This window comes from Crassostrea angulata, chromosome 7, assembly GCF_025612915.1.
Source record: "Crassostrea angulata isolate pt1a10 chromosome 7, ASM2561291v2, whole genome shotgun sequence".
In the NCBI taxonomy this organism is placed as follows: domain Eukaryota; kingdom Metazoa; phylum Mollusca; class Bivalvia; order Ostreida; family Ostreidae; genus Magallana; species Magallana angulata.
In genome coordinates this window covers 20,698,405-20,718,334 of record NC_069117.1, presented here as the reverse complement: position 1 = coordinate 20,718,334, position 19,930 = coordinate 20,698,405, and the positions used below count along the sequence as shown (strand labels likewise).

The 19,930-nt window shown below is 35.4% G+C and overlaps 3 protein-coding genes across 6 annotated transcripts in view; 2 read left to right on the top strand and 1 right to left on the bottom strand.

Annotated features, from left to right (window-relative positions):
* The window catches only part of LOC128193001 (uncharacterized), a 30,280-nt gene extending 26,045 nt beyond the window's left edge, over nt 1-4,235 (top strand). For 2 of the 3 annotated variants that reach the window (XM_052866156.1, XM_052866155.1), the window contains 4 exons: nt 2,955-3,127; nt 3,518-3,608; nt 3,705-3,730; nt 3,848-4,235. In XM_052866156.1, coding sequence (XP_052722116.1) covers nt 2,955-3,127; nt 3,518-3,608; nt 3,705-3,730; nt 3,848-4,005 — 448 coding nt within the window. In that variant the 3' untranslated portion in view covers nt 4,006-4,235. The remainder of the gene's footprint in view (nt 1-2,954; nt 3,128-3,517; nt 3,609-3,704; nt 3,731-3,847) is intronic. The other variant, XR_008244583.1, reaches the window with a different exon arrangement.
* Nucleotides 4,236-6,966: 2,731 nt separating this feature from the next.
* On the top strand, nt 6,967-13,432 carry LOC128193002 (uncharacterized). Of its 2 annotated transcripts, none has more exons than XM_052866157.1 (8): nt 6,967-7,264; nt 8,726-9,765; nt 9,855-9,919; nt 11,374-11,546; nt 11,927-12,017; nt 12,138-12,163; nt 12,280-12,431; nt 12,528-13,432. In XM_052866157.1, exons 1-8 carry the CDS (start codon nt 7,168-7,170, stop codon nt 13,377-13,379), a joined length of 2,496 nt encoding a protein of 831 aa, XP_052722117.1. In that variant the 5' UTR covers nt 6,967-7,167; the 3' UTR covers nt 13,380-13,432. The 2 variants fall into 2 exon arrangements, with proteins under 2 accessions (XP_052722117.1, XP_052722118.1); XM_052866158.1 differs by lacking the exon at nt 6,967-7,264 and adding an exon at nt 7,715-7,989.
* A 3,417-nt stretch (nt 13,433-16,849) lies between these two features.
* On the bottom strand, nt 16,850-19,930 carry LOC128191228 (uncharacterized). The gene is made up of 3 exons (XM_052863322.1): nt 18,848-19,930; nt 16,949-18,306; nt 16,850-16,857 (listed from the first exon to the last, which is right to left on the bottom strand). The coding sequence occupies exons 2-3, from the start codon at nt 18,117-18,119 to the stop codon at nt 16,850-16,852; spliced, it is 1,179 nt and encodes a 392-aa protein (XP_052719282.1). The 5' UTR covers nt 18,120-18,306; nt 18,848-19,930.

The following is a 19,930-nucleotide window of genomic DNA, read 5'->3' as shown; positions in this document are numbered from 1 at the left end:
ATGCTGTAACCGGGACTCCTCTCTGAGGACTGAAAATGTGTATTAAGGGCTGATGATCGGTGATCAACTTGAATTTCCTACCAAACAAGTACGAATGGAATTTCTTGATCCCCCATATGATTCCCAAGGCTTCTTTATCAATCTGAGAATAGTTTTTCTCCGCTGGGGCTAATGTGCGAGAGGCGAATGCGATTGGTCTCTCTGTTCCATCAGGTAGCTCATGAGAAATAACTGCACCGAGTCCATAAGGTGATGCATCACATGCCAGGGAAATAGGCAAGTCAGGGCTATAATGTGTAAGTACCAGATCTGATGCTACTAAGTCCTTCACCTTGTTGAATGATTCTTCACAGGATTCTGTCCAATTCCAATGGCTGTCTTTTCGCAACAAGTTATGCAACGGTCAAAGTACTGTTGCCAGGTCAGGTAAGAATTTACCATAATAGTTCACTAAACCTAAGAACGATCTTAGTTGAGAGACATTACATGGGGAAGGTGCTTTAACTATGGCATCAATCTTCTCTGGTGTCTTGTGTAGACCATTTCTATCAATCACATGTCCACAAAAGGTAATGCTTTCCTTGAAGAATTCGCACTTCTCTAGATTTGCTCTCAGTCCATATTGGCTCAATCGCTTCAGTACCATGTCCAAATTCTTGAGATGTTCTTCATTACTTGCCGGTTATATCCATGTCGTCTAACATACACTGAGTTCCAGGGACTCCTTGTAATACTTGCTCAATGGTCCTCTGCCAAATAGCAGGCGCTGACGCTATGCCAAAGGCCATGCGATTATAACGATATAATCCCTTATGTGTGCTAATGGTAAGTAGCTCCTTGCACGATTCATCCACTGGAAGTTGCAAGTATGCTTGCTTCAAATCGATCTTGGAGAAATGCGTTCCACCATTTAGGTTGGCGAAGATGTCATCAATTTTAGGTAATGGATACTGATCAACATTGAGTAGTGGGTTAAGCGTAACCTTAAAATCGCCACATATTCTGATGCTTCCATTCTTCTTTAGAACAGGCACAATTGGAGTTGCCCAATCACTATGCTGTACTTTGGTCAGAGTTCCTTCCGCTTCTAATCTCGGAGTTCTTCTTCCACCTTTGTTCGTAAGGAAAAAGGAACAGTCCTGGCCTTGACATATTTTGGTTTGTTTTCTCTGAGTGTCAGTTTTGCTGTAATGCCCTTCACAGTTCCAACTTCATCAACGAAGACATCTTTATATTTGTCTATAATTTCACTTACGCTGGTAGGCTTCACAGTGCTAATGGCATGCGTGTCCTTAATCAATCTCCAGTCAAGTTGAATTTTTCTCAGCCAATCCCTGCCAAGAAGAGCTGGTCCTCCCTTTTCAACTGTGTATAATGGCAATGTCTGTTTAGTGCCACCGTATTCCACTTCCACGTCCATATAACCCACTGGCTTGATGTGTTCTCCCGAGTACGTGCGTAGAGTGATGTCTGCAGTTTTTAACTTCAGATCTCTGAACTTCCTCCTGAATTCTTCCTCCGCCATGACCGAAATAGCTGACCCAGTGTCCAATTCCATTTTCATCCTCATTCCATTTATTTTCAGATGGATCCATATGATGTCCGCACTTGTTAAATTGTTTAGTTCTAAACTAGCTATATAGTTGTCATCACTCACATCCTGAGGGTCATTTTCAACATAATGAACAGGTTTTCTTCTTTCATGTTTTCCAGACGTAGGCATTTGAGGTTTTGAAGTTTTACACGCTTTCTTTATGTGTCCCGTATTATGACAGTTGTGGCACTCTGCATTCCTGAATTTACAGTCCTTTGCTACGTGGCCACTTCCATTACAACGATAACACCGTGCTCCTCCTGACCGACAGTCTTTCGCTATATGTCCTTTCTCACCACACCGATAACACTGTACTTCATTTTTCCTGTCGTTTCCTCTGGAACGTCTATTCTTCACATGCAGTCTGTTCACGGCTCCTGTATCTGTCCGATTCCTAGCCTGTACTAATTCTGTTGCATCCTTAGCTGCCGCCTCCATTGCCACACTGATCTCCATAGCTTTTTCAAATGTCAAGTCTTTCTCTGACAGCAAGCGCTTTTGAATGTGAGGGTGTCTTATACCACATACCACTCTATCCCTCAACTTTTCATTTAGCGAAGCATTAAAATCACAATAAATCGAGAGTTTCTTTAACTGAGCTACATACTCCGTTATTGTTTCTCCTTCCTTCTGGTCTCTTTTATCGAAACGGAAGCGTTCTGCTGTTTTGATGGGCTTAGGGGACAAATGGCTGTTGAGTAATGTCACCAAGTCCTGATAAGTCTTCTCAGCTGGTTTATCAGGAAAAGTCAAGTCCCGCAGGAGAGAATATAATCGTCCACCGATGAGACATAATAAAGACGGTACCTTTTTTCCAGGATCTATCTCATTCACCGTGAAGTACTGCTCAAATCGTTCGACGTAAGATTCCCACGGTTCGATAGTCTCGTCAAATGGGTCAATCTTTCCAATTAAACCAAACGCCGCCATTACCACAGATCCAAAATATAATGGGACGGGTTAGAAACAGACAATTTGGAATAATTTGAGGTTACCGGAGTTTATCCTCGTCGCCAATATGTTACATATTCGCCCTAGCACTATAACACATGGATCACAACAGAGGCTGCCATCTTGGAACTACTTTATTATTATGTATTAATGCGCATGACATAAACAACATATAGAACCGAGCATGTAAACATTCCGGATATAACACAAAGCCCAGAGAAGCTCTCGGATTCTGACAATTTTAACAATTTTAAAATCATATAAGAAAATGCTTGGATTCAGCAATTGGAATTTATTTGATGAAACATATTAAGAACTCTATAATAAAAAATATCCACTGGTTTGAATAATATCGATTATATTAATACAGGTATCATAATTACAATTTGTTTTTTTATTTTATATACAGACTCGATCCGCTGATCATTGATCACGATATATTTATTGAAAATTCGCCAACGACATTAGTTGATGTAGTTAACATTTTGAAGAACATATCTGATGGGAAAACTAACGTGACGTATAACGGAAATGACGTCAAAATACTTTTCGTTTCCTATACCGATTCAACGAATAATCAAGGTAATTTTTTTAGCATGAATATCACAACTTTAAATATTTTAATCAATTTTATTAGGAAACGAATAAAAAACTAAATCTTCAGTTAAGTCTTTAATTAATTTCTTTTTAGTTTAAAACAGACCAAATATTGTATAACGAGCAAAATTTGTGAATTTTCTTTGTGGTTGCCCCCCCCCCCCCCCCCCCCCCCTCTGCGTGGAAACGTTCACGTTTACAGATCACGTATAAAGTGCATTAAATCGAGCTTGTGCAGAACAGTCATGCTTTAAAATAAACTCAAGATGGAAAGCCGCGCAAGCGCGGGAAGTGAAACTTTGCAATAGGCTAACCGCTTTGTATGTTGAGGCTGGATTTTTTTAAGGTATTACGTAGATATAATTTTTTTTTTAGTGTTGATCAACGACAAAACAGACCCTAAAACGGTGATTGAGGCAAGCTTTGTATGTACTTCGGACGAGTCATGTGAACGAACATCCACCACGTAAGCATTATACATAGAATTCTATTATTGACAGCATATATTTTTTCTTGTATGATTCTAATTCTTTTTCAAATGATTTGTTATTCTTTATTGAAGGAGCAATGCTGACAAAGATGATATACGTAAGTCAAATGAATATTATTATTTTATACAAGACCGAATCATATAATTTCATTGCAATTCTGTAGGAAAATTTTATGATAACTTTATATTACATAACATTGTTCTTTATTTTACAGCAACTTCCATAATTATTTCCATAGCTGCGGTAACTGCATTGATTGTCACATGTGCATTCACCATTTCCATGGCATGCACGATTTGCATGCGCAAGGAGAAACCAAAAGACCGACCCCAATATACCCTCGTACCTTCACATGCTAAAGTACCGGTATAAAACGGTTTATTTAAAAAAAAATAACAAACCAATATGACAGTTCCAAAGGCGATGTGTGAATTTTCCCTGATTTTGACGGATAAAAACTCAGCTGTAACAGTCGAGGTCAAAAATATGGTACTATTGATATGAAAATTCACATGAAAAATACAAGTAATACAGGAACAATTATAGAGAGAATATATTTTACATCTGCATTTTTATAATAAAAATACTAATATTTAATCAAATATGTTTACCCGATCTGCTTGATTTTTGTTTTAAAAAACATGATCAGAGAGAGAGAGAGAGAGAGAGAGAGAGAGAGAGAGAGAAGGGGGGCTGGGTGCCTTTGAACAGTTTTGAATATATTTATTTTTTAGAGTTGTCCGCTTTTAAATTTGTAAATTAAGAACAAGCAGTAAAAACGGACAGAAGATTGTCTTTATAGTGGGAATGTCAACGAGTACTCGACTACTCGACAATCGCGCGGTCATGATCATGACGGTCATTGATTAAGATTTTCTTAGTCAATTACTCCTTACATGTAAAAAAGTGAATAGAAATCATAAAACACTTTTACTTTCTCGGCAATTTTGGTCCGTAAGTAACGGGTTTTTCATCGGTGCCCGACCCTAGATGAATATTTTATGCGGCTAAAATATTGGTGTACAAGATTTCTTTTGATTTTATAGATCAAATTACAGCTGGGAATGATAGTATTTAGGCATACAATCAAACTATTTCTCTGTCTTCGTTATATAAAGATTAAATGCATGATAAGAGTCGACTTTCTTGCTGGGTGTAAACATGTAGGGAAAACTATGGTTATATAGCAGTTGAGAATGTCATTGATACCTGCCTCCAATTCTTTTTTGGTCTGATGTGAAAGCGAGAGCATGTTTATTGTAAGACGAATGTTTAATTTAATCAAACGATTAACAACTTGCATATACTTGACAATAGAGAGAATATGTATTGAGGAATTGCAAGAACCATGGCCAAAGATTACTGTCTAGTATATGAACTGTGTAGAGTACAGAGTGTTCATGTAGAGTCTTGACAGACAGACAGACACTGTTTGAGATACTCCTTCTTTTTGCCACTGATCTTTCTGATTCTTGGTTAAATATCTCTGTATATTTTGATAAATATGTATGAAGTTGAAACTTGAAATAGATATATATATATATATATATATATATATATATATATATATATATATATATATATATATATATATATATATATATATATATATATATATATATATATATATATATATATATATATATATATATAGTTTCTACCATTGAAGAATTGCAAACGCCAACGATTATTCAGACATTCCTCACATACATGTACGCGTAATTTGGACTGTGATGCGTTTCAGAACTGTTATCATGATTAAAACCCATTCACTTAGTGACATCCTTCCTCTGCTGTCTCATCCCTGTGGGCATGAATTTTTTTGACTGAGTTTATTTTGATATTGCATAAAAATATAATTGCTTTATATTATCATATTCATATTATCAATTTTCTTTGAGCCATTAATTTAGTACAATTATGTGCATAATATCAATGCATTATATTGCTATTACATAAAATTGGCTTACTGCATGCATGTGTATTTCTTAAGGAATCATTCTTTTAGTATTATGATGTGATAACTTTGGTCGGGGCGTGATCAAATCCAATAAAGCCCGAAGGGCTTTATGATAAATTTGATCACGCTCCCAACCGAAATTATCACCTCATAATATTCAAAGAATGATTCCTTATTACTGATATGTTATTAAGCCATTGTACGATTAGAACCATTTTAACAAGAGCTTGGACTTTGGGTAGTTGGTGTCAAACAGCATTGTGACGTAGGCCTGTCTATTTCATTGTAGGCCACCCAGCCATTGCTCTTTGAAATCAACAAGATTTGTCTGGCTTTTGAGCTTTGACTACGCAATCGGTGTATATTTCACTTGAAACCAGTGTCATTTTAACTTGTTTTGACGCAAGAAATAGATAGATACATCCTGCTTAAAGTCCAAGGCCGTGTTAAAATGGTTCTAAATATTTAAATTTAAATAAGCAAACCCCCACTGGCACCCCAATTGTACGTCATTTGAGGTTATGTGTTATATGGTACAAAATCGATACGTAGTGTTATCACAGGCAAAGACACTGGAAAATGTATATATTTGTGTTTATATGTAATCATAATTGTTACATGTCATACCCCATAAAGCCCTAATTTGCAATAAATTCTATTCTATGACTTTCTCTGACTTTCTCTGACTTTGCACATCATGACCATCCGACCGAGACTATACGCAAGGCCACAGTCAGATAAATTCAGGCACTTAGTATCGTCTTGGAAAGTTTGGGGAGGGGGGGGGGGGGGGCAGACTCATTCAAAAAATCTTGACAAGCAAAAATGTAAAAAAGGAAAAAGGTAACAATTCAAAATCCTGAAAATACTAATCGGGGGGGGGGGGGGGTGGGGTACCTTTAACTTCAATTTCACAGTTCATTTCCTTATTTTCAATTCAATTTTTTTTTACATGGTCCCATAAAAGTGTGTGTGTGTGTGGAGGGGGGGGGGGGGCAACTCCATGTTAATTCAATTTTTTGTATGTAAATTTACGAAAAATCTTTGCTGCACAAAAAAGTGCGTGGGGCGCCCCCCCCCCCCTCCCCAATGCTACGTGCTTGATTAATTCATATTTTGAATATATTAAACATTAAATATTATCTTTTGTTTCTTCCCCTTAGATATTATTTTTTTCACATACATCGATTGATTACATTTTTGTGGTTTTATATGGGGGGGGGGGGGTTTGCACTTAAATTTATGTGAATTTTTAAGCATTTAAGTTGAATATTTACATAGAAAATTATTCATTCGAGTTTCTGTATGCAACTATAAGATACACTGCTTATCGCCACTATCTTTGTGATCAAAAAATGTACCCACCCAGAAAACATCGTTTGAAGCCTTTAAATGGCCAATAAAATCGGTATTCCAGACCGATTCATTCGACACTGCTTCTATTTAAATGTAAAACCCACAGAATTCCATTATTCACGCAATAGCTTCCCTGTCATCAACCGGGTTATTTACTGATGACAAAACATTTAGCCCGAATGTGTTGATTTCAAAGCTTTGAAAATAAATGGAAGGAGATGGCGGTGTATGGCCTCCGTTTAATCGTATTACTGCAGGTGGCGTACAATTGTATACATGGAACTACTCTTCCCCTCCCGTCGGAAAACTCCACGGGTAAGTGTCTCCGAAGCTGAATATGCACCTGCTAAGATTTTTCTGTTTTAGAATATTGTAAAGAAATAACAGATACAAAGAATGTCCTCAACACCTGTAATCCCTCTGATATTTAGCATATTGTTACCTGAACTGCAACGCTTCATGATAAAAATATTGTCAGCGCATTTCTAAAAAATCGAAAGTTATTGAACGATTCGAATTTTCCTACAGTTCTCATTTGAAATATGACTGTTTGAATTGAACAATCATGGCAGAAACATGTTGACAAAGACGACACACCCAACCAGAATAATACGTAGTTTTACCTCCAGACATTTAAACAACGAAAAAAAAACCAATCGTTCAACAATATTACTTCTTTACACTTGCATTTTATGATTGTCTTGCGCTAAAGCATTATTGCTTGAATTAAACCACACACAGTAACTTTCCTTATTGATAATACAAGTGCATTTAAAGTTTTTAATGCATATCTCACGATAAGGCGGTTAGTGCAATGTGAGGTTTACAAGTGAATGCTTTACAGTGGGTATGAACGAGCAGCCGTCCAGATCACTAGTTTTCAATTACATGTAGCAAAGTTACTTTGAAGAAGGTCGGCTCCAAGTTTGTTTGAATATTCTAGGGATGGTATTTGTTTACCTTTTTTACGTATTCAAGCCAGAAAATTTCAAAAAGAAAATAAAGGCGATTGTAATTGAACAATGTGAAATACTGCTGGGGTACGTAACGAACAATTACTTAATTTATATTACTTGATGATTTGACAAGATATATGTATACATATTCATTGAATCATATATGTAAGAAAGGTGTGAAGGATTTAAACAGGAGAAAATTGACCCATAAAACAACCCCTTTAAGCATGATGAAAGACTACAAAGAGGATAAAACTGACCTATAAAGAAACCCCCCTAATCTCCATACCGAGGTCAAGAACATTAAACCAACCTTTAAGTTTTGTACAGACAAAAGGTCTTGAAGCTTTTGACCAACCAGATTACTCGGTGTCTGAGTTTTCATTGAACTATTTTATAGAGCATGTATATACTTACATTATTATATGTATTTTGTATGTTCTGTAGCTCTTTTTCATCTTAAGATCGTAAATCAAGATAACCATACGTTTCGTAATGTGATTCTCTAATCAGAGTTAAACATGATGTTCAGAAGATGTTAGTATAAAGTATTAGTTTTGTCACAAAAAATATGTGTTAACAAGTATACTACAGGTACATGTAGTACCATATATTATTCAATCTGTAAGATTCTGTATAAAGCATGTGCAAATCCTTTTTTTTTTGTTCTAATTGAATGATTGTGAATATGGAATTAAACTTCTCAACTGTGGTAGTGAATATCGTTCATATATTCCGCAATACTTGTACAATAATAGAAACGCCTTTTACATCTAAATCAACTGCAACAACAACAACGTAATGATCTTCTATCTTTCAGCTACTATGGAAACCACAACAGAACTATCGACAACACCAGAGGTTTCAGACACAATAGGCAATATTGACTCGACAACTTCCATATCAACACGTCTTTCTTCTATACCAACGACAGAACTATTGACAACATCAGAAGTATCGATCACAACATCAGTTAGAGAATTGTCATCAACTCAATCAGCAACTGTACAATCAACACAGCCTACAACAGAATCAACGACACAATTATCGAGTATCACATCAGAAACAATGACATCCTCATCTGTATCGTCATCACCATCCAGTAGTACTTCATCACAACCACAAACAACAATTAGTACAACAACACAATCACCAACAACAACATTATCTAGTACAACAACACAATCACCAAAAACAACATTATCTAGTACAACAACACAACCACCAACAACCACTTCAACAACACAATCACCAACAACAACATCCACTTCAACAACGAAACCGCCAACAACAACATCCACTTCAACAACACAATCACCAACAACAACATCCACTTCAACAACACAATCATCAACAACACCCACTTCAACAACACAATCATCAACAACAACACCCACTTCAACAACACAATCATCAACAACAACATCCACTTCAACAACACAACCGCCAACAACAACATCCACTTCAACAACACAACCGCCATCAACAACATCAACAACAACACAATCACCAACAACAACATCAACAACACAATCACCTACCACAACATCTAGTACAACAACAAAATCACCAACCACAACATCTAGTACAACAATACAATCACAAACCACAACATCTAGTCCAACAACAGAATCCTCATCAACATTATTGATGACAAGTCCAGAAACACAAACATCAAGTTCATCCACGCCAACGCAATCAACAACATCGATAACTCCCAGTACAACAACCTCACAAACAGCTCCAGTTCCAACAACTCAAAGGAAAATAAACTTCCAAATTGCCTTGAACATAGATGAAACAAGGAACCTCTCCAATACAGAAGAGTACGCTAAAGTGGTCGATGATTCTAAACACGCCGTAAGTATGAAAAAAATAGCCAGTATACCTCTATAATGTAGAAATACAGTCGTATTGTTTTGTTAATGTAGTTGGTATTTCTTTTTCAGTTGACTAGCTTATACACAAAACAATTGGGGGATAAATTTACTAAAGTTGATATCAAATATGTCAGGTAAGGCATTAAATACATTAAATGTTACATTCTAATACTCAGATAATACATTATGCATTAATAATCGTACGGTTTTAAGAAATTGATAAAGGATACATTGTAATAAAATGTGTTTATGGTTCAGCATTGGAATTACATGTTTTTTTTTAAAAATCTATAAAATAAATGTTTTAAGGAGACTGGTTGGTCACAGCCATCTAGCCCTCTTAATTCGATGTAGCTGCAGATCTGTAGCTCTCTGGTTGAACAAATTCGGATGGACAAACCAGAGAGCTACAGTTCCAAGCGTTGTAAAAACCTCCGATTTACACCGCCGTTTTTGTGTCGCTCGCTTCGGGAATTATATCCGACTTTAAAAGCATTCAACCGCCTAAAAAATTGGATTTATTAATTAAACATATAGTTTACCCTAACTCTGCTAACTTTGTTTTCCTGTCAATGGTTCACAACGGCCATCCTTCGCCTTGGAATGTCATCGTTTTAAAAAACTCGCCTTATGACAGCCATGTTTACCTAGTAGCGAGATCTCGGGTGCGTCGATTTACCCAAATGGACCCAAATGGCCATTAAAGTGGAAAACAATTATAATAAAATCCTTATTACAGGCACGTAGCATCAGGGGGGGGGGGGGGGCCAGGGGGGGGGGCTGCCCCCCCCCCCCCCCACTTTTTCTCGCAGCAACAAATTTTTTTAAATTTACATATAAAAAAAATGAATTATTATCTAGTTGGCCCCCCACTTTTTTGGAAGTTAGTAAAAAATTGATATGAAAATAAGGAAATGAGTAGTGAAATTGAATATACCCCCCCCCCCCCCACGGAGTAGGAATTTCATGATTTGGAGGGAAAAAAATTTTGGTAGGGAAGAATTTTGAGTCTGCTGTCAAAATATATAATGTATGTAATTATATTCAAATAATATAAATATATATATTATATAAAAATAAAACACCTTTTTAAAATAATTTTAATTATTGTTATGGACCTTCGGCTTTTATTTTTCCAAATTTCCCTAAATTATGAGGATTTTATTATAATTGTTTTCCGCTTGAATTTGGGTCCATTTGGGTTAATCGACGCACCCGAGATCTCGCTACTAGGTAAACATGGCTGTCATAAGGCGAGTTTTTTAAAACGATGACATTCCAAGGCGAAGGATGGCCGTTGTGAACCATTGAAAGGAAAACAAAGTTAGCAGAGTTAGGATAAACTATATGTTTAATTAATAAATCCAATTTTTTAGGCGGTTGAATGCTTTTAAAGGCGGATATAATTCCCGAAGCGAGCGACACAAAAACGGCGGCGTAAATCGGAGGTTTTTACAACGCTTGGAACTGTAGCTCTCTGGTTTGTCTATCCGAATTTTTTCAACCAGAGAGCTACAGATCTGCAGCTAAATTCGATGCGGTCTATATAATATTGGACTTCAGTGTCTCTCTCTTATTTCACATTCAGAATTGGTTCGTTGGTTATTGATCACGATGTATTCGTTCAAAATTCGCCCTCGGCATTAGTTGACGTCGTCAACCTAATGAAGAACATATCTGAAGGGAAAACTAACGTGACGTACAACGGAAATGACGCAAGTGCTCTCTCCGTTTCTTATACGGATTCATATAATAATCAAGGTATCAACGTAAATTAAAATATTTCATGCATAAGAAAACTTCAAACTTTAGGTTGTAAATATAAAATCAAATTGATAAACAAAAATTCAAATTAAAGGATTTATTTGGTTTTCATTTATTACAGACGGGATATTGCATATAAACGTTAAAAAAAAACGTGCACGAAACTCTTAAAACGTCGAATAATTGTACGTTAAATGCACTGCTTTTAATCAATTTCGAACAGAGAGCGAAATATAATGTCATTGCAATTTTTTTTTTCACCAATAAATTGTATTTCTTCACTGTTAAAAATTGTATTACTACTATGTGGCACTTCATTTTGATAGAAAGTTTTATCTGCTTTTACCCTTCTGATACATGTAGAATATTTGTTCTAGTGCCGATCGACGACAAAACAGATCCCACAGCTGTCATTGAGTCCAGCTATGTATGTAACTCCGACCAGACCTGTGAACGAATACCAACCACGTAAGTTTTTTGTACAGATCTGTATACTATAATTGTTCTGTAAGAGTCTTCTTTCCTTATCTTTTTTCAACATTAATCATTCACCATTGTGATAGGTTTGGTTACTTTTTCATTTTTCAGGACCAAAGACAACAAGGAAGACATTCGTAAGATAACTGTGGAATTTCTTATAGATTGTGTTAAATGTACAAAAATTCTTTCAAATAAATGTTGATGGCTACAGTTTTGTATTCAACATGATATGTTGTCTTTTATTTTACAGTGATTATCATAATAAGCTCTGTAGCTGGGGGTGTCGCCCTGTTGATAATCATTGCCGTAGTTAGCATTGTCTGCTCGCGCCGCAAAAAACCAAAGGAACCTGTGACAACTGATCGCCAATACCAGCATTTTCTCTTCTCCCAACAAACTACGGTATGTCACAGTTTAAAATCACACATCTTTATAATACAGCTTCAAAAATTGTTTTTTCAGGAACTTCTGCAATAATTCTTTCAATATTTTTTTCAGGATATATTAAACAAGGCCAACAACAGGCAACAGAGTTTAGGAAACGAATCAAACACGAGTCGACTTCAAGAAAACTACAGTGGCAGCCATTATGCTAAATTAGGACGAGTTCCAAGTCGACCTCCAGATAGCTACGGACTTTATGAGAGGACAGGGAACCAGAAATCTAGAGAACCAGATGTATTTGTTACCACTGCAAACACGAATAATTGGGGACTGCCATACGTACCTCCTCTTAATAACGAGAGGGGAAACAACAGAAGTAGAGGAACTGATGGAGTTGACCAAAATAGGACGATTTACACGTCAACTGAAGCGGTGAGAGATGACAAGCTTCAAAACAACCAAGCAATTCCATATAGAATAGAAAACAATGACAGAAACCCCCCAAAACCCATGACACAATTTATTTCACAAGGAAATAGAAAAGGCGGTTATGGAAGCACATTGGAGGCCACTTATTTGCCCAATTTGGAAACTAGACGCAATGAAACCCCGGTTAGACGGGATAATGTCCAAGTTCCCAACTATCATTCTAGAGAAAATATAAATTCCAGACAACACCCAAGAAACGACAGATATAGCTCAAAAGACAGAGTGGCTGAGCCGAATTACAGACAACCTGTTGGTTCAAGGAATCCGTATAATCCTGGATATGATAACAGCCGTAACCCTTACAGATCCGATTATGACGTCAGAAACCCACACACCAATTCTCATCCTGATTTGCATAAATCCGGGAAGCGATGGTACCCTGGCTATGACGATTATCTAGCTGAATTGGGCCAATCGCGAGCCGGTAATCCAAAATATGATGTAACACGTGGAAAACATTATAATGGACATTACTGACAGACTTTTGAATCACGATACACATTTCATAATAAAGGAAGATGTTTACTAAATTAATTTGTTCTACTATGATCATGTCAGTATACTTTATTTTCATAACTGAAATAAAAATGTAGAGAAAATATTCGTGAACAATGATTAAATAAACACTACAATTTTTACAAGTATATAACAGATGAAAATTACATGCTATAATATTTTTGCATTGAGGAGGTACAAATTTTAATATTAACGGACAGTTATTAACCAAGAGGGATAACTCTCTCAATCTTATAATAACTAGAAAACTGACCAGCCAGGAAGGGCCCCGCTGTCACAATTAATATAGAGAAGTGAAAAAAACTTTGAATTCCATCCTCTTTATATTAACAATGATGAAAAATAAATGCCCGGCATAAGATGTAAAGAACTGCAATATATATAAGGTGGTAAGAAAAAATATGAAAATTATAAGTAACAACTGTATTTTTAAAATTTCATGATAATTCCTGAATGTCCAAAAACTCTAAATAGTAACCTTGTATCTGCATAAAACAGGGATAACCTCATGTCTTATAAAAAAAACTAAATTAAATGTGTATTTAAAAAAGATTTAAACAGGTGTTTTATAAAATGCAAGGCTTCAGTGAATGCAAATACATTGTATCACCCAGGGATGACCTCAACTTCAAAACAAACATCAGTTGCAGACAAAGGTGTTCATTAATCTTCATATGACAGATAAAAATAAGCCTCTAAATTTTCTGCAGCAGGCAAGATAATTAATCCCAGGGGATTAATTGTTCTGCTCTCTCATCCTCTTCTTCTAAATTTACAATAAGATTTTTTTTTCAGAAATGACAGAATGGGGTTATTATCTGATTACCTGTTAAAATTAACAGCATTAAGGCAGAAAAAAAATAAAATTAATAATTAGAAAATAAAATAGTGAAAAAGAATATCTTAATATATATCTTGATTTTAGAATTCAATGAAATTATCATAAATCATTGTGTACGGTATTTTAACCAAAATAAAGTATGAATATTATATTTTAAATCCATATTTCAAAGAATGTACACAATACTACACATCATTCAAAATTGACCTTAACTTCAAAACAAGGTTCATTTGCAGACACAGACAGTGCAGTAATTAATCTCAATGTGACAGACTGTGGAAGGTTAATTAATCCCGAACTAATATTGCACAGCCTTCCAAGTATACTAACACGTTGTTACTTTGGGTGTTTTCCCGTGTTATTATTATTTTCGTTATAAAAGGGGAAATAACTCGCTTTGAGGGATATTATCCTTGTTGGATCAATTAACAGCTCTACTCGTGGGAGCTTTCCAAATATGGCTCGTCCTCTACGGTGGCTGGAAATCCAAAGAAAGGAGATATAAGTATAATAATTGTTATCAGATGTTTCATTTAGGATGGCGTTGATGGAAGTGTAAAATATCTTTATAAACACACAGTCACCAGTTACAAAATAGTATTCAATGTAATAAATTTACGTATAATGATACTTAATAAAATCTGGTGACTGTACAGAGGGTAAAACAATAATTATCAAAAATCCCTCTGCATATTAATTAAAATTACATGATCATAGTGAACTATAATAAGTGAAAATCATCTTAAATTCATAAAACGGCAACCCGTCTAATTGTTACTTTCTATCACACAAACTATGAACTAACTCAACTAAACTAAAAAGTTATATAATAGCTGACAGTCTCGCAGTGCCTATTCAATAATTCAATAGAGACAATTCGAACTACAAACATCTCGCTATCTAACCACTTTCCTTTAATATTTACTCGTTTAGCTCGAAGAGGTTAATAAATCTTACTCTGAAATAAGGGATTTAACAATTTTTTTTTTTTTGACGCAATCAATAAAGTGTTTAACTTACAATTTTAATGCGAACATCCTAACACTTATGATCCCGTTAGACATGTATTATAAACAAACAACCTTTTTACCTCTTTTCATAAAAGAGCGCGGGAATAAATAAAAGCGCCAAATTCAAAATCTACTTTTCTTATGATATGCATAAAAATAAAGGTGATATAAAAATATGACTGGAGACTGTAGCTAAATATGATATACAACAAAAATATTAAAACATACAATCTATAATCTATAAAGTACTGTACAATAAATGAGGTCATGTTGCACGTTACCTAATAGATGATGACTTTAATTTAACTTTTAAAGACTTTACTAAAAGCTCAAATTTAGAAGATAATAAAAACAGGATTATGTACAAAATAAAAAATACACTATCCTTTATCAAGGTGACTTTATATCTAATTGCAAATAAATGAAAACTTAAATTTACATACCTGGAAATCCAAAGAAAGGAGATATAAGTATAATAATTGTTATCAGATGTTTTATTTAGGATGGCGTCGATGGAAGTGACCAAGCTTGGGCGCATTTCCACCGACAAACCTGCGTCTTTGGATTCCAGGATTTTAGCCAATCAGAATTTAGGATTGGTTGATTTACCGAAACAAAGTTGTAAAAAATTTCCTAATAAAGAAGATTATTTAAAATGAGCAATCACGTGACCTTAAAAAGATAGTCACGATAATTGAGATAATAGGTACACCTGTGCTTGACCTCAGGCCTTGCGGCCTTCTTAACAAAAAAAAAAAGACAAACTAACAAAAGGAACTAAATATTATTACATAATCACTTGGGCATCGATGTGATTAAACATTGGTCAGTAACAGCTCAAAGTAAATCAATTACATATATACAATGGAGTTCCATTAGCGTGTCAGGCCAATGTTTTTATAAGCGGAAGCACCTTTGCGGTTTTTTTTGAAAAGACTAATTTACCCAGGTAACACCAAAAAAGGACATTTGTATGTCGTATTTATATTGCATAATAAAGAGACATCTGTAAAAAAAATCAACTCTGAAAATGTTATCAAAAACCAAAATTATAGTCCCAAATTATAGTCATAACACCAAATTTTATTTTTAAATAAACATTTGTGGGAAGACAGTGGTGTTAGTAGCACTCAAAAAGTCAATTCCTAAAATGAATGAGTGATGCAAACCATCAACAATATGAGCACTAAAGGTATACCTAGCATTATTGATTGTGAATTCAATATTTAATTTGCCTAACACTGCCAAATGTTGTCCACTGGCACCTATCACATGAAGAAAATCTGGATTTTGCAACTCTGACCCAAAATAAGCAGTTTTTTCAAAAAAAACTTTACTTAAAATTGTAACTGCAGCACCGGAATCTACAATAGCACTGGTTGTTTGTCCCTTAACATTAACATTTACTGTGTTTTTGGACATATGGGTGATCAAATTTACCCTAGGACATTTGTCACTGTGCCCATCTTTAGAAACATTCCTAAAGATAGGCTCGAATCCCTATGCCGAATTATTTGTTGATTGTGTTGTCAGTGCCTGTATGTCTGTCTGTCCAATTTTGCCTTTTTTTAAATCGTCCTCTAGTGTTCTACAGCATTTCCATAAATGATTATATCTATTACAATAAATACATTTTTGATTTCTGGCTCTACAATTGTAAAATGAATCACAAGACTCACCACATCGGAAGCACTGTTGGGACTGCCTAGGTCTGGAACCCATGTTCTTCTGCTGGTCAGCCTCCCTGTAACCATGGCGCTGGGGACCCCTCTGTGACTGGTTCTGGTTGTTACTGAAGTATGGCTTCTGCTTGGCCGGGCTGTTGAAACGTCTGGTCTCCTGAAGCACATTAATGTTTGATGTCTCTAGTGCACTCATTCGTTGTTCCAGAGAAGTTAGCGCATTGTTCATCGCTGCACCGGTTGCTGACTGGACCGCATCATCACTGCAGATGGACTGAGCCATCTCTGCTAACATGGCATGGGTTCGTAAGTCCTCCATATTGGTTGGATTTACCTTCACCATATCCGCTTTTATTTTTGGTTTTAGTCCTCTCATGATCTTGCCCATTGTTTGGTTGGTGTCCATTTTTAAGTTGGTAGCTTTTTCTGTAACTCTATGAATAAATTCCTCTACACTCTCTGTTGGTCCTTGCTGTAGCTCTAACAGATCAAAGACGTGGTTTGAGGGAGGTTTAAATCGATTGATGAAAGCTTCGTGGATTGAATTCAGGGTAAGCTTTTTTATTGTGTCCAACGAATTAAACCACGTCTCTGCTGCTCCGATTAGAAAGAACGGCAAGTGCAAAATGGCTGTTTGTTCTGAGAGTTTTTGAAGACTGATGAATGCCATGAACTTCATCCACCATTGCACAGCAGATGTTTTTCCATCAAACTTCTCCAATTTGATGTTTGATAGCTGTCTTATGTGGCTTTCTGCAGGGGCTGTCACTGATCTTTGCAGGGTATGTTGTGGCATGGGTGGTGGTGGTGGTGGTGGAAGAAATTCCCTCTGTTGTTGTTGTTGAAGTGTTTGTCTTTGCTGTCGTTGTTGTTCATGATGTTGGTGCTGTTGAATTTGAAGTTGTTGTTCTTGGATCTCTTGTTGCTGTGTGATATGTTCCTGTTGTAGGGCTTGAAGTCTCTGCCTCATTACATTCAATTCCTCTTCCTTTTCTTCTTGGCGTTGTTTTTCCGCCTCCACTCTTAATTTGAGGGCTTCAATTTCCTCATTCTTTTCCTGGAAAGTTGCCATGATCTCCGCTTGCAAATTTCCATTTTCTGGGTTTGAAGAATTTTCTGGAGTTCCAGTTGGCATCTTTCTTCTTGGTCTGAAGTTATATTTCTGCATGCGAGGTTGGGATCTAAAGGATGGTCTCCACCAGTTAACACGTTGTTACTTTGGGTGTTTTCCCGTGTTATTATTATTTTCGTTATAAAAGGGGAAATAACTCGCTTTGAGGGATATTATCCTTGTTGGATCAATTAACAGCTCTACTCGTGGGAGCTTTCCAAATATGGCTCGTCCTCTACGGTGGCTGGAAATCCAAAGAAAGGAGATATAAGTATAATAATTGTTATCAGATGTTTCATTTAGGATGGCGTCGATGGAAGTGTAAAATATCTTTATAAACACACAGTCACCAGTTACAAAATAGTATTCAATGTAATAAATTTACGTATAATGATACTTAATAAAATCTGGTGACTGTACAGAGGGTAAAACAATAATTATCAAAAATCCCTCTGCATATTAATTAAAATTACATGATCATAGTGAACTATAATAAGTGAAAATCATCTTAAATTCATAAAACGGCAACCCGTCTAATTGTTACTTTCTATCACACAAACTATGAACTAACTCAACTAAACTAAAAAGTTATATAATAGCTGACAGTCTCGCAGTGCCTATTCAATAATTCAATAGAGACAATTCGAACTACAAACATCTCGCTATCTAACCACTTTCCTTTAATATTTACTCGTTTAGCTCGAAGAGGTTAATAAATCTTACTCTGAAATAAGGGATTTAACAATTTTTTTTTTTTGACGCAATCAATAAAGTGTTTAACTTACAATTTTAATGCGAACATCCTAACACTTATGATCCCGTTAGACATGTATTATAAACAAACAACCTTTTTACCTCTTTTCATAAAAGAGCGCGGGAATAAATAAAAGCGCCAAATTCAAAATCTACTTTTCTTATGATATGCATAAAAATAAAGGTGATATAAAAATATGACTGGAGACTGTAGCTAAATATGATATACAACAAAAATATTAAAACATACAATCTATAATCTATAAAGTACTGTACAATAAATGAGGTCATGTTGCACGTTACCTAATAGATGATGACTTTAATTTAACTTTTAAAGACTTTACTAAAAGCTCAAATTTAGAAGATAATAAAAACAGGATTATGTACAAAATAAAAAATACACTATCCTTTATCAAGGTGACTTTATATCTAATTGCAAATAAATGAAAACTTAAATTTACATACCTGGAAATCCAAAGAAAGGAGATATAAGAATAATAATTGTTATCAGATGTTTTATTTAGGATGGCGTCGATGGAAGTGACCAAGCTTGGGCGCATTTCCACCGACAAACCTGCGTCTTTGGATTCCAGGATTTTAGCCAATCAGAATTTAGGATTGGTTGATTTACCGAAACAAAGTTGTAAAAAATTTCCTAATAAAGAAGATTATTTAAAATGAGCAATCACGTGACCTTAAAAAGATAGTCACGATAATTGAGATAATAGGTACACCTGTGCTTGACCTCAGGCCTTGCAGCCTTCTTAACAAAAAAAAAAGACAAACTAACAAAAGGAACTAAATATTATTACATAATCACTTGGGCATCGATGTGATTAAACATTGGTCAGTAACAGCTCAAAGTAAATCAATTACATATATACAATGGAGTTCCATTAGCGTGTCAGGCCAATGTTTTTATAAGCGGAAGCACCTTTGCGGTTTTTTTTGAAAAGACTAATTTACCCAGGTAACACCAAAAAAGGACATTTGTATGTCGTATTTATATTGCATAATAAAGAGACATCTGTAAAAAAAATCAACTCTGAAAATGTTATCAAAAACCAAAATTATAGTCCCAAATTATGAATTTCATAAATCATGAAATTATTTAA